Source organism: Gloeophyllum trabeum, assembly GCF_000344685.1.
Source record: "Gloeophyllum trabeum ATCC 11539 unplaced genomic scaffold GLOTRscaffold_00003, whole genome shotgun sequence".
Classification (NCBI taxonomy): domain Eukaryota; kingdom Fungi; phylum Basidiomycota; class Agaricomycetes; order Gloeophyllales; family Gloeophyllaceae; genus Gloeophyllum; species Gloeophyllum trabeum.
In genome coordinates this window covers 573,368-586,916 of record NW_006920412.1, presented here as the reverse complement: position 1 = coordinate 586,916, position 13,549 = coordinate 573,368, and the positions used below count along the sequence as shown (strand labels likewise).

Below are 13,549 nucleotides of genomic sequence, written 5' to 3'. Positions count from 1 at the left end.
TTTTCGGCCGTGAATGCATCGGACTTGGTGCAGGCAGCTCTCGGCAGGTCGAGTCACCGTCTTCCTTCCTTTCACTTTTCTGCTTTATATTTTGCCCATTGTAGCCCTAGTCTCTTTGCTCACGACCGTCATGCCTATGCTGTGGGTCACCGTCTATCTTTGTTTACCCCGCTCGTCCTGATCTTTATCCAGCTCAGATCCGTCCAAAAAGTACAAGCCGTACCCCGCTCTTGACCTCCCTGACCGCCAGTGGCCCTCGCGGCGTACCACAAAGGCCCCAATATGGCTCTCCACCGACCTGCGCGACGGTAATCAGGCCCTCGCCAACCCGATGACAATCGAACAAAAGACCCTCTTCTTCCAGCAGCTCGTCAAGTGCGGCGTGAAGGAGATCGAGGTCGCATACCCCGCCGCCAGTGATACCGACTTCAACTTTGTGCGGATGCTGATCGAGAAGAATCTGGTGCCGGACGATGTGTGGTTGCAGGTTAGTCCACTGCCACCTCCGTTCTGTCCGGGTCGATGTGTTGAACGCAGGTTGAGCTCAGGTCCTCACTCCTGCCAGGGAGGATCTCATCAAGCGCACGATCGACTCTGTAGCGGGTGCCAAACACGCCATCATCCACATGTACAATGCCACTTCCCCTTTATTCCGTAATGTCGTCTTCCGGAACTCCAAGGAAGAGACGGTCGCTCTTGCAGTCAAGCACACCAAAATCATCCGCCAGCTGACGGAAGAGTGTTCAGCACAAACGGGCACCGTGTTCAAGTACGAATATAGTCCTGAGACGTTCACGCAGACGGAACCCGACTTTGCCATCGAAGTGTGCGAGGCAGTCAAGGCTGCCTGGGGCAAGGCGGGTCCAGGCGAAGACAGAATCATCTTTAACTTGCCTGCTACAGTCGAAATTGGGCCTTGCAATCATTACGCCGACCGGGTGAGTCCCCTTCCTCATCCCCTGATTTTGTACTAAGTGACCCCAGATCGAACACTTCTGCCGCAATATCACAGAGCGCGAAAAGGTCATCGTTAGTCTACACCCGCACAATGATCGCGGGACAGGTATCGCCGCGGCGGAGTGCGGCTTACTCGCCGGCGGCGACCGCATCGAGGGCTGTTTCTTCGGGAACGGCGAGCGAACGGGCAACGTCGACCTCGTCAACCTCGCGCTGAACCTCTACTCGCAGGGCATCCCGCCGAACCTTGACTTCTCCGACATCCAGTCTGTGATCGAGGTCGTCACGCAGTGCAACGACCTGCCCGTGCACCCACGTCACCCCTACGCGGGCGAGCTCGTGTTCACCGCATTCAGCGGCTCTCACCAGGACGCGATCAAGAAGGGCTTCGAGGTGCAGAGGAAGCAGCATGCGGAGGCAAAGGCGAGGGGCGAGAATCAGTACTGGGACATGCCATACCTGCCCATCGACCCCGCGGATCTGGGATGCAGCTACGAGGCCGTTATCCGCGTTAACTCGCAGTCCGGGAAAGGTGGGATCGCGTACCTTGTCAAGCAGCACCTGGGCCTGGACCTGCCGCGAAAGATGCAGATCGCGTTCTACCAGGTCGTGCAGGACATCGCGGACCGCGAAGCAAGGGAGATGATGGTCGACGATATCGTCACTGCGTTCAGGAAGACTTACCATTTTGGCGGACCCAGCTACCAGGGCCGGCTGGTCCTCAAGTCGTTCGAGATTAGCTCGGAGCCGAGCGTGGAGCCGGACACGGAGAGGAGCGATTCGCAGGACGAGCGGAGGAGGTTTGATGGGACGATTCTCGTTGACGGGGTGTTGAGGGTGATCAAAGGCGAGGGCAACGGCCCGCTATCGGCGCTGCTCGACGGGCTGCGCACGCATCTGGATATCGACCTATCGATCAGGGAGTACTCGGAGCACACCCTGGGCGAGGGCAAGGAAGCGCGGGCGGCGTCGTACGTGGAGGTCGTGCCGCCCGGCGAGGGCCGCAAGGCGGGCTGGTGGGGCGTCGGCGTCGACTCGGACATCGCAGGGTCGGGTCTACGCGCCGTCCTGAGCGCGGTGAACGCTGCGATTGGCGACCGGCCGCTGCCCGAACTGAAGCTGCTTGTGGGCTTCGACAAGCGGTCGTCTCTTGCGGATGTGGCGTCGGTCGTGCTGAACGCGCTGCACCTCGAGCTGCCGAAGCGGCTGCAGGCGTCGTTCTTCGAGGTCGTGCAGCGGTCGGTGGGGGACAAGGACGACGATGTAAGGGTGAAGGAGGTGTCGTACGACACCCTCATCAAGCTGTTCCGGGAGACGTACGGGTACGAGGTGGCGCCCGAGCAGAGCCGGGTATCGTTGAAGTCGTTCAAGATGGAGTATTTGGGAGATGGAAGCGACTCGCGGCGGGAGATCAACGGCGAGATCGTCTTGGATGGCAAAGTCCGGCCGTTGAAAGGCCAAGGGAACGGCCCCCTATCTGCCGTCCTAGCTGCGCTGCACGAGCTCATCGAGGGGACCTTTGCTGTGCGCGAGTACTCGGAGCACTCGATCGGGGAGGGCTCGGAGGTGACGGCGGCGTCGTACGTCGAGCTGACTTACACCCGGGACGAGGAGAGTCAGAAGAAGAGCGCAGCATGGGGGGTTGCTCGGGATACGGATATCACTGCGAGCGGGCTAAAGGCTGTTTTGTGTGCGGTGAGCAAGTTGGATTTTAAGCCGAGAAGCTTGGTCAATGGGAGTGCTTGAGAAGAGTATCTCGGCTGTACTGTATATCTGTATCAAAACGGGGCGGGATGCTCTGCCATTTATTATAGTCTCTATGCTATATTGCTTCGGTTTGCAGTATCGTGCTCGAAATGGCTGCCTCGGGTCGATAGACGCGCAGATTCAGACGCGTACGCGTGCAATTGGAAATGGGCGCGTCAGGTTCACATGCCGGATCCATTTACGTGACTTCGACGTCTGCTCTGAGCTCAGCGTCTGTAACGACGCGCACGACCTTCTGACCGTAACGAACGGGTGTATGAAGCATTAACGACCATGTCTACGCCGCCTCGCTCGAATCACAACCGACCACTTTCGACCTCCCGATCCTTTCAGGCTTCGCAGTCACTGCTCCCCGGCGCTTCCAGCTCGCGGCCTTTCTTGAACATGCTGAACCCCATGGGCCGCGCCCATATGGGCTACATGCAAGCAAACCAGTCTGTCCTAGAGGAAGAGGAGAACGAAACGGAGCGGGAACGGGATGACGATGACTTGGAGGCAGGCCGCAGGACATCTGCTGCTCGGAAAGCGCATGGCAAGAGGCGCGTGTCCTGGGGCGCCGATGCGTCTGAAATGAACGTGCTACGTCCGAATATACGGCAGAACGATAAGATTGACGAGCAGAGAGCGAGTGACGACGATGACGAGGTGCCCCAGGATTTCCTGATCGAGGCGGCGGGTACGCCGCCCGGTGGGCGAAGGAGCTCGCAGCATGGGAAGGGAAAGGCAAGGGACCCGGCGACCGCGAGGCCGCCTTTGTCGTCGTTTCCGCCGCAGAGGGCTACGCCGGTGAGCCAGCCACACAGGAGTGATCCACCGGTCCCTGCTGTGTCCATCCCACCCCGTCCGTCCGAGACGACCCCGGAGGAGACGTTTGACCCCCCGCAGTCACCACCTCCGCGAGAACCGAGGCCGATGCGCGGGCTGGATGCGTACGAACGGGCGTTGTGGAACTGGGTGAACGTGTACAATCTGGACGCATTCCTGCAGGAGGTGTACGCGTACTACGAGGGGAAGGGGATATACTGTATTGCCCTGGAGCGGGGGCTGAACCTCCTGTCCGTGCGGTCTTCTTGTTCTCCACGCGCGAGGCGCCGCTAAACTTGCTCGGTAGCACAGTAGGGTTCGTTATAGCGTTCTCGACGTTCCTCCTGGGATGCGTGGACTACTCTAGGATCAAGCCAGAGGGTATCACCCGCCTGTCTGACGTGGTGGTAGACCGCTGTGTATCTAGGTACGATTCACTGTATCTTGCATTGTGGTCTTACTCATTTTTGGATCAGATTTTCCGGCTTTACCTTCTTGTTCTTCCTGCTGTTCAGCGCATTTTACTGCTGGCAAGTCGTCTCGTACGTGATGGACGTCGTCCGCCTCGTCGACATGTACAACTTTTATACCCATCTCCTACGAATACCCGACGTCAGTCCCTGCTCCATCGTATCCATGCCACCGCTGACATCTTTTCCGCCGGCTGCAGGAAGACATCCAGACGATCTCATGGCCCGAAATCGTGCGCCGCATAGGAGGCATCAGGGACGAGAACCCCCTTACTGCTATATCCTCCAAGTCCTCTGCCCAGACGGCGGCCAAGCTCGACGCGCACACCATCGCCAACCGTATCATGCGGCAAGAGAATTACCTGATCGCCTTGTTTAATAAGGAGCTATTGGACTTGCGAGTGCCGCTTCCTTCGGCGCTGAAGCGGTTCGTGCCGCCGGAGCAGGGAAAAGGACGGACACTTACTCGGGCTTTGGAGTGGAATCTGCGGTTTAGTCTCATGGAGTACTTGTTTGATCCTAGCGGCAGAGTCAGGAAAGTGTTCTTGAAGAGCAAGAACCGGGAAGTGCTGATCCAAGGGTGTGTCTTGGTTGGTAAAAATGATGCGAATTGCGATGCTGAGCGAGTGCTACCACAGCTTGCGAAGACGACTCATTTTTATGGGCATTTTGAATGCTGTTTTTGCGCCGTTCATAGTCCTCTATCTATTGATGTACTCGTTCTTCCGATACTTCGAGGTGCGTTGTTCCCGGTCGTCTTGTTGCGATCACTATTGATTCAATGTCACCAGGAATATCACAAGAATCCTTCGACTATCGGTGGTCGCCGATACACGCCTTTCGCGGAGTGGAAGTTCCGAGAGTTCAATGAGTTGCCTCATATATTCCAGCGTAGATTGGATGAGTCCTACCCGGTGGCAAGCATGTACATCGGGCAGTTCCCGAACGAGAAGATAGCCCTCATTATGCGGTAGGCTTCACTGTCCACTCATTGACCCCATTCGTGAACTTTACCCCTTATCCGTAACCCTAGATTCGTCGCGTTTATTGCTGGGTCTTTCGCCGCTGTCCTCATTCTCGCATCGGTTATCGATCCCGATCTGTTTCTCGGGTTCGAAGTGACCCCGCACCGGACGGTCCTTTTCTACATCGGTCTCTTCGGGTCCGTACTCGCCGTAGCCAGGGGCATGATTCCGGCAGAGAACTTTGTGTTCGATCCGGAGGCGTTGATGACCGAGGTAGTCCAGTACACGCATTATATGCCGGATCATTGGAAGAATCAGCTGCATTCAAAGAAGGTGAGGTTTGGTAATGCAAGGGTCAGTATGGAAGCTAAGTGCTCCTAAACAGGTGCACCAGGAATTCGGGGAACTGTTCGCGTTGAAGATCGTTATTTTCGCAAAGGAGCTGCTGTCGGTCGTCTTGACTCCATTTATCCTCTGGTTTTCACTGCCGGACTGTGCCCCAGAGATCATCGACTTCTTCCGCACTTTCACGATCCACGTGGATGGCATTGGCTATATCTGTAGCTTTGCACAATTTAACTTCGAAAAGCACGGAAATGTCAAGGTATGCAGAGTTTAGTCGCTGTCGAAGTCTGTTAATGCTAAGTGGTAATGTTTTCGAAGTTCGGAGCACCGTCCAAGGTGAACGATGAGCGACTGATGTCCAAAGATGGCAAGATGGAGAAGAGCTTCCTGAACTTCAAGGTAGGACATATCTAAGCGGTCTCTTTCGGTTACCTAACGAGTTCTCTCACAGGCTGCGAATCCGACCTGGAATCCTGCGGACCCTTCAGGCTCGATGTACCTTAGTCGAATGGCTGACTATCGAGCCAATCAGCTTGGCCCCTTGAACCGGCGGAGACAGCCGTGGCTTGGGGCGTCGATAGCTCTTGATGCAACTGTCCACATGTCGAAGGACCACAAACCCGATCTCGCAGCCCGAGCACAGGAATACGACCGAGCTCTTCTGCAGAGTCAGGCACTTGCGCGGCAAAGACACGGGTCGACAGTCCTTGCTGGTGCAGGGAGCACGGTGGACCAAGGACAAGGCCCATCGTCATCGTCTATATTCCGATCGGGGATTGCTGGGATGGAGACGGCGCAGACGATGGTGCTGGGTGATTCCCAGGGCAGTCGGGTTCTCAGTCCGCCTGTCAAGGAGACTGACGATATTCACGAGGAGGACTTGGCTCCGGACGGAGGCGTTGGAAGCGGTTTGGGCGGGTCCTATGTGGATGGGGCCGTGAACGCGCAGCGAACTCGGCCCTATGCGTCCGGATCGCAGTCGCAGGAGCGTCAGGAGGAGGAGGATGGGTTAGAGGACGCAGGGGTCCTTGGGCTGCTAGCTCAGATTTACGGGACGAGAGTAGCGGGGCCTGGCAGGGTGATATGACACTGGCATACTAGTATTTGGATATAGTCAATCGATAATTGAATCACACTGCCGTATATCGATGTATATATAATCTGCATAGCCCGGGGCAGGATTGCTGGCTTACAGCGTGTAATCATGACACTGTGCCAAACTGTAGCTGCTGCAATGGGAAGTTGATGAGAACCCGTCCGCGTCAAGCCTTGTCCTCGCCGTTTCAGCTCAAACACGAAGCGTATCATGCCTGTTTGCACTTTACATCTATTGTCCATCAAATGCTCAATTTCACGGTTCCTTGAGGGCCTGGTGAACGGGAAGGAGCTGAGGCCAGTAATCGTGGCGAAGGTTCACCGCTGGGTTATAATCCCTTCATTTCTTTCATTGGAGCTCCTTCGAAGCAAATGGGATGTTGTGCTTCTGCTGGAAGGACCTTTCGGCCTTGCGAGCACAGTCCAAGAATTGGTGGAGGAAGACTGGAAAGTTGAGGTCGGCGTGCCATCGCGTATCCTCAAGGACTTCGCGCAACGGAACCAGGCATTACTATACCCTACCCCTGGGTCTGTACCTCCATTGACCGGGGCACTTGAAAAGAGGCACAGCCCTGCACCGAGTTCAGCGCAAGACTTGGAGCTGTCCGATGAATTACTCGAATGGATAAATAAATTCAAGGCCGCCGAGGGGGCTGGTGCTGTGACCATGCTGAATATACTGGCATTCAAGGAAGGAATGAAAAGCGAGTACCTCAAGTACGGCCAGGTACGTCTAAGATGTGTACACTGCTCAGTACTTTCTGAGGGTGCAATAAACAGGCTTTCTCAGAGTCCGTAGGTGTTAAACGAGGCGGCAATGCGAAGCTTGTTGGAAACATACTCTCTCCTTCGCACTATACCTCCAGGACAGCTTCTGTCGACGGACAGGAGAAGCAGTGGGATGAGTTTGCCATGGCTCATTATCCTACTATCAGCCATTTCGCCGACATGATTGCCAGCAAGGACTATCAGGAAGTCAATCACAAGCATAGGCTACCGAGCTTGAAGGACACCTTGATCATATGTGCGACTGACTTGGAACTTCCGTCAGTACAAGAGAGAGCTGCGAAACTCTGACCACCGTCGTTATATCGTCAGGACGATGGGCCATCGATGTTTCAACTATTACGGCGACGGTTTTCCCACTCATCTATTTCGCCAGATTACCGCCTAGCTGGCGAAGAACTCCCTGACCGCGCTCCCGAATATGGCCATCCCCTTCTCCATGGTCTCCTCTATTCCGACGAAAGTCGTCCGAAAATAATTGCTCCGCTAGCACGCCTTATCAGTCTCCTCGATGGTAAAAAGATGAGGTGCACTAACCTCGTCTATGGCGTTTGGTCCGCTACCATTCTCCTCGGCATCCACAATGGCAAAGACATAGCCGGGCATCATCATCACTCCGGCTTCCCGTACGTGATTGAACAGCTCTTCCGTCAACGCACGCGAATTGCTTTTCCCAGCCTGGTCCTTCCGGTACCTCGGATGCTTTTCGATATTGATTCTTATCCAGAGGAACATCCCGGCTTCCGGTATCTCAACATTTGCATAACCCGAGTTGCCGAGCTCCGCCTCGAATAGCCTCGCGAGGAAGTCCCTACGCTGCTGGTACTCGTCGCAGAGGCTCTTCACCCACCTTGCAAACCCGTCAATCTGCCAACTGTCTTTGCCTGCCAGCATCTCCGCGATGAAGGCTTGGCCCAGGCCGTGCGGGTGCTGTGTAGATGAATCGATTAGGTTTTCGAGGTGCGAGGCAAAGAGGGGATTGCTGGTTATCCAGCCCAGCCGCATGCCGGGCGCGATGATCTTACTGAAACTGGACCAAATTATATTCAATATAGGATTGTTCATTTCCGTGTACCGGACATACCTATCTATCCTCATAACTCGACCTTCGGTGTCCAAAGACAGGAAAGAAGGAGCAAGATTCCGGGCCCAGGTCTTTGCAAAGCCGTCCTTCTCAACATCTTCTGTGCGGATCGGAGGCTTGTCGTACTGGAGGAAGTAATACGGATCTAGATGCGATCAGCTCCGCGCATATACTGTCTGGACAATCTTCGTACCATCTTCGACAATGATCAAGTCCCATCGACATGCGATTTCATAGATCTTTCGCCGTCTCTCTGATGGTAGCGTGCTCCCAGTGGGATTCTGCCCGCACCTACAAAGGCGTCAACGACGAACAATCTTGCCTGTGCAGCACTGGCGGATTGCCTACGGGATCGTATACAAGACATGGGGGCGTCTACCTCGTTTATTCTCGTCCCATTCACGGAGGATCCGTTCCATGTCCTCTGGGATCATACCCGCCTTGTCCAGCTTTACAGGTACCCATCGGACCTTATGTGCAAGCGGAGCGTTCGTCATTCCGGGGAAGGAGAACTCCTCCGCCAGGAATGCGTCCCCTGGCTCGCCGAGGAGACGAAAGCATTTCGTCACTGCGTCGGCGTTACCTAGACTGAGAGTGACGAAGTGGTTTTCTGAGGGCGAAGGGTGCATGACCGTCATGAGCTGCTCGAGGGCCGCTCGGACTTCCGGAAGCCCTGCACCGGACCCATATTGCAACGCAGATCTCAGACTGACGGCGGAGGGCTCGTCTTTGTAGGACGTCAAGGTCTGTGTGATGCTCTCGCCCTTGCGCCAGGCGTTCACCGGGTCGTCCTGAGAGATAGACGGCACTCTAAAGGCTATCTCGGATATGGGATACAGGCTATGATGGGGATCGCCTAAGGACGTGTAAACGTCGATCACATTGGAGCTTTCCCGTACAAACCGACTGCTACGTACCGTTGGCCATGTTGATAATACCTGGAGTTGATTGGGCCAGACGCCAAATCTCCTTCATAGGGTTAGGAGTTCTATTCTTGGTTTCGGACGACAAGTGATGCGACAATGTCAAGTCCAAGGCCATGGACCCATGTTGATTCTCGCTCGTTGTCATCGTTGCAGTTGTAGTTCGCGATGAGAGGAGAAATCAACAATCGATGTGAGTGATTTATAGGCGGTGCGAACGGTTCCGTCGGCATAATCTAATGAACTTCTATGGGTTTACGGTACCATCGGAATGCCGCCAGGCAAAGCCCATAGGGCAAGCGTCATTCGGCCGAGTCACTTCCGCCCTCCTCGTACTCGACAAGGGCAAGCACTTGACCCTTCTACTTAGTATCAGAATTCAGTTCCAAAACGATGCACTGCTTGATTTGACTCTACAATACAAATGCGATATATGAACACATTGCGATGATGATAGATGAGATGATACAAAACGAAGAATCAGGTAGGTCGTCCTTACTCCGACCTAGCCTTCTTTGCGAATAAGAGAATGATAAGTACCACATTCATAGAGCAGAACATAGAGTCCGAGAAAGCAAGGAGAAGTATATGAGATAGAATACTGGCTGCGGGGAGTGCTGCATATGTATTGACGGATGGCGGATAATTATCGGTAATGGGCTTGAAGCCGCTCTAGTCCTTGGACAACTTCCGTCATAGTAGGCCGCTCATTGGGCTCATGAATCCACATATGCTCCATGAGATTGACAATTTCTGGGCACCATTGTTTGCGCAAACCACTTATTGACGGTCTGAAATAAGATAGTCAGAAATCTGATTGTATTTAAGCAAACAATAACTACCTTTGGCGTTTTGCACCTACGATCTCATATATTGCATGTTCGTTCATTCCCTATCAGCGAGCAATTAGCACGAATAATTTACGCCGACAGTCTACGGAACCCACCTCCCAAGGGAACTTCTTATTCGGTAAGTGCCATTGCAGCATCTCCCAGAATACCATAGCGAGTGAGAATACGTCCACCTTGTGATTATACTTCGGGTGCGCGTGCCAGAGCTCCGGCGCTTGCCAATTGACAGTGCCGACAAGACTACGAACCATCGACCGAGTCGATTGCTTCACCTTGGCTAAGCCGAAGTCCGTGATCTTAGCAACGCCTCGAGAAGTGATGAGTATGTTGGAGGATTTGCAGTCCCTGTGGATGATCGACGGCTTTCTGGTGTGAAGGTACTCGAGACCCCGAGCGATGTCAAGCATCATCGACAACTGTGGAAATGCATGATCAGCTAGACGAAGAATCGATGATTGAGGCGAGACATACGACTCGATACAAAGACGGCGGCGGAACGTTCCGGATGTAGTCGAACAAGTCTCCGTTTGAACACAGCTCACTGACGATCATGACAGGGGTCTCCCGAGTATTCTCAGGAATGCTAACGCCAAGCTGAGAAGCACGGTCGTATTCAGTTGGTATGTCTACGGCTATAACAACCCACTCACGAATTTGACGATGTTAGGATGGTTGAAATCGCCTAGAAGTTTCAATTCCTTAATGTCCACTGAAGACTAACTTCAGTGTCCTTATCACAGGCAGAAGGACCATTGCGGACTTACTCGCACTTAGTTGACCTCGGAATTCGGCAATGGCCACCCGTCGTCCTTTGAACTTCCCGACATAAACGTCCTTGAAGCCCCCACTACCTATCTTTTCCAATTTTGTCAGCTTCTCCGGAGGGATCTCCCGATCCTCCAAGCCCAAGCTTTCCAGATCTAGCTCTAACTCTGGCTCGGGTTCTTTTTTGTTGTGCCCAGATACAGGGGGAGTCTGAGGTTGCTCGACGTGCACGCGATCATCACGGAGCAAGACTGGAGTAGCGTCGCGATCATTGGCGCTGCGCGTTTTGCTTCGAGTTCTCCTACGGCGTGGTCTCGCTGTGGATGGTGGACGAGCCGTGCCAGCGGAGGACGGCGACGAGAACTCTGACTGCCGGTCACGCCACTGCAGGAGAGCCTCGGCCAACTGGGGCTTGGTTCCTACAGGTGAGATGTCACGGCTTTCGCACATCTTAACCAGGTCATCGCGACGGAGGCGCACTAGCGCCTTCGCGGTTGCAACAGTGAGGTCCACTTACGATAACTCAGTAGGAGACCCCCACAGAAGAAGACATCGAACATACCGTCCTCCATAGGTTCATCGGACTCCTCACTTTCCTCCGTCTCGCCTTCAGCGTCGACGTCCGGTTCTTGCATCTCAGCATCCACGTAATCCTCATCCTCCTCTTCGTCGGTCTCCTCAATATCTTCCTCGGCAGCATCACCTTCTCCGACGACCTTGCCGCTCCTCAGCTTCCGCGGTTCAGCCACCACGGCCTCCGCATCCTCCTCCTCAGCCCCATCGACACTCTCCTCCTCAACCATTTGCTCCGCATCCATCTCAAGTTCTTCCTCTTCCTCGTCATCTCCTTCGTGCGCGTCATCGCTGTCAGTGGGAGGAGTGTGGGTTTGCACTCGTCTGGGTCTTAAACGGCGTTTGACAGGAGTCCTCCTGGGGGGTGGCGGGGGAGGAGGGGTAGGAGACGCCGACGAGATAAGCTCGTCGACTTCATCCTCATCGTGTTCTTCTGTACCTGACCCATCCGCCTCTTCACCGACCTCCTCGGACTGACTCTTCCTTGACCCCTTCGTCTGCGACTTGCGACCAGATTTCGAATCAGATTTACTCTTCGCATCGCCGCTACCCTGCTTGTCCTTACTCCGCAGTCTCCGCGGACTCGGGTTCGCGGCAACCGACACTTCCAGTTCAGCCAAATCCGTCAACTCACTCTCCTCTCCAGGGTCGTGTGATGCAGGATGAGAAGCGTTAACTCGGACTTCTTCGCTGAAATCAACGTGTTTTGCCTTTCCCTTTCCTTTGGTATTTTTGGAGGAAGAGGCGGACAAGTGGTTCTCTGCGGAACCCTGTCGAGTCCTGAAGCGAGTAATTGGCGGTGAAGGTAGACCATTGGACGTTGCGGACGTCGTGGGCGAGGGTGACACTGTAACCACGTGGTTGGCGCGCCGCCTGTATACAAAGTTAATTGATGAAAGAAGAGCGATCAAGGCTTCGATTCCCACCTGCCCAGAGAGCCATATCCGATATCTAATGTGCCTTTCTTCCCATTCACGAGGCGTGTCGCTTTCCTGGCTTCAGAACAGTCTAGTTGACCCAACGAAAGGCTGCGGCCCTTCGCTGATTTGCTCATTTGCTGCCCAAGATCATGCACTGTAACACGCCTCCTCAGCCCGTTCACTTGTGCCCCATATTTAGCGCTGATGTCAGTCTCTTCGCCGCCGCCAAAGTTCCCATCGTCAGAGGAACATTCACTGGAGTTGTCCGCGGCAGCAAGAGGCGGGGACGTGGGAGGCAGTTCAGCAACATCGTCACGAGCAGCAACGATAGCTTCCACAATTTCAGGCTTCGTGAGAGTCTCGGGGTCTCCAGACAGACCTGCCGCGTTGTAAAGACGCACGAGCTCGTCTTTACGAAGGCGGCGCAAGTGACGCGGCTCAGCTTCGTTGATTAGATAGTCGTCCGCTAAACGGCATCTTTAAGGGATTTATATATGAAGCAGGCCACGCGACTTACTTGATTCGACTTCATCCTCGTCCCCGGATTCAGAACGCAGTACGCCGAATTCTCGACCATCCAGCTCCATTTCACTATGTCCGTCATCGTCACTGGTATCCATGCGACTAGAACTTGACCTCAGCCTCTTCCTTCGACTCCCGTCCCTGTATTGCCTGTCGTCACTGTTGGAGTTCTCGATCCCACTCCCAACGCGTTTCCGTTTCGAACCAGCGGTAACGCCTAAGCTTCGACTGGCATCGCGCATGACTTCTTTCCCAGCGGCGAACAACCGAGAGGGCAAGCGACGAAGGTTGGTGTGCAAGGGGACCAATACAGCACGAGAGGCGTCAGACTGGCTGTCGCTGGACGCGTACGAGGCGTGGGAACTATTAGATGTCTGCCTGGATCGACCGGCGGCGCGTTTGCGGGTAATTGAAGCGTTTCGCACCCTCGATCTGGTGCTGTGAGCGTGGACGAGCGTTACAGGAGATCTATGCGGCGAGCGTCGTTGGGCCATAACAATGCGGCGGTACCAATGAAACCAGACAAGCCACGCTAGCCGTGGATTGCGAGAGCAAAACGCTCCTGAGTCAGTTGAGAAACTCCAGAATGACGGATTACAGTTCACTGAGAGAAGGTAGCCAGAATCCGCGTCGTCGCCGTCGACAGTCTGGCCGTCGCTGTCTTGAACGTTGTGGTTTTGGTCACCGTTGACGCCGGTCACAGCAAAGGGAGACAAACAAGA

General features: G+C 54.6%; 5 protein-coding genes across 5 annotated transcripts; 3 read left to right on the top strand and 2 right to left on the bottom strand.

Annotated features, from left to right (window-relative positions):
• Positions 1 to 59: 59 nt before the first annotated feature.
• Positions 60 to 2,818, top strand: GLOTRDRAFT_56330 (2-isopropylmalate synthase). The gene is made up of 4 exons (XM_007864800.1): positions 60 to 141; positions 193 to 487; positions 549 to 938; positions 985 to 2,818. Exons 1-4 carry the CDS (start codon positions 131 to 133, stop codon positions 2,701 to 2,703), a joined length of 2,415 nt encoding a protein of 804 aa, XP_007862991.1. The 5' UTR covers positions 60 to 130; the 3' UTR covers positions 2,704 to 2,818.
• Positions 2,819 to 3,108: 290 nt separating this feature from the next.
• GLOTRDRAFT_35794 (APG9-domain-containing protein) lies at positions 3,109 to 6,395 on the top strand (the record flags this gene model as incomplete). Its single annotated transcript, XM_007864667.1, has 10 exons — positions 3,109 to 3,779; positions 3,836 to 3,955; positions 4,005 to 4,140; positions 4,199 to 4,578; positions 4,637 to 4,736; positions 4,790 to 4,968; positions 5,032 to 5,296; positions 5,349 to 5,567; positions 5,627 to 5,707; positions 5,760 to 6,395. The coding sequence occupies 10 exons, from the start codon at positions 3,109 to 3,111 to the stop codon at positions 6,393 to 6,395; spliced, it is 2,787 nt and encodes a 928-aa protein (XP_007862858.1).
• Positions 6,396 to 6,614: 219 nt separating this feature from the next.
• GLOTRDRAFT_103864 (uncharacterized protein) lies at positions 6,615 to 7,480 on the top strand (the record flags this gene model as incomplete). Its single annotated transcript, XM_007865018.1, has 2 exons — positions 6,615 to 7,130; positions 7,184 to 7,480. 2 exons carry the CDS (start codon positions 6,615 to 6,617, stop codon positions 7,478 to 7,480), a joined length of 813 nt encoding a protein of 270 aa, XP_007863209.1.
• A 46-nt stretch (positions 7,481 to 7,526) lies between these two features.
• On the bottom strand, positions 7,527 to 9,314 carry GLOTRDRAFT_71756 (PLP-dependent transferase; the record flags this gene model as incomplete). Its single annotated transcript, XM_007865017.1, has 6 exons — positions 7,527 to 7,675; positions 7,727 to 8,219; positions 8,274 to 8,418; positions 8,467 to 8,564; positions 8,622 to 9,129; positions 9,191 to 9,314. The coding sequence occupies 6 exons, from the start codon at positions 9,312 to 9,314 to the stop codon at positions 7,574 to 7,576; spliced, it is 1,470 nt and encodes a 489-aa protein (XP_007863208.1). The 3' UTR covers positions 7,527 to 7,573.
• A 262-nt stretch (positions 9,315 to 9,576) lies between these two features.
• On the bottom strand, positions 9,577 to 13,356 carry GLOTRDRAFT_114462 (uncharacterized protein). Its single transcript, XM_007865016.1, has 9 exons — positions 12,823 to 13,356; positions 12,312 to 12,771; positions 11,375 to 12,258; positions 10,812 to 11,324; positions 10,698 to 10,756; positions 10,519 to 10,641; positions 10,143 to 10,463; positions 10,039 to 10,088; positions 9,577 to 9,987 (listed from the first exon to the last, which is right to left on the bottom strand). Exons 1-9 carry the CDS (start codon positions 13,319 to 13,321, stop codon positions 9,843 to 9,845), a joined length of 3,054 nt encoding a protein of 1,017 aa, XP_007863207.1. The 5' UTR covers positions 13,322 to 13,356; the 3' UTR covers positions 9,577 to 9,842.
• Between the last annotated feature and the right edge of the window lie 193 nt (positions 13,357 to 13,549).

What these genes read in the sequence shown, in the direction of transcription:
- GLOTRDRAFT_56330 (XM_007864800.1), top strand. An exon ending in CGGACGATGTGTGGTTGCAG is followed by an intron (nt 488 to 548) that starts GTTAGTCCACTG and finishes GGTTGAGCTCAG; the next exon opens with GTCCTCACTCCTGCCAGGGA. An exon ending in GCAATCATTACGCCGACCGG is followed by an intron (nt 939 to 984) that starts GTGAGTCCCCTT and finishes AAGTGACCCCAG; the next exon opens with ATCGAACACTTCTGCCGCAA.
- GLOTRDRAFT_114462 (XM_007865016.1), bottom strand. Translation starts at nt 13,321, where the DNA reads ATGGCCCAACGACGCTCGCCGCATAGATCTCCTGTAACGCTCGTCCAC. An exon ending in ATCCTAACATCGTCAAATTC is followed by an intron (nt 10,642 to 10,697) that starts GTGAGTGGGTTG and finishes CGTGCTTCTCAG; the next exon opens with CTTGGCGTTAGCATTCCTGA. An exon ending in ATAAGAAGTTCCCTTGGGAG is followed by an intron (nt 10,089 to 10,142) that starts GTGGGTTCCGTA and finishes GCTCGCTGATAG; the next exon opens with GGAATGAACGAACATGCAAT.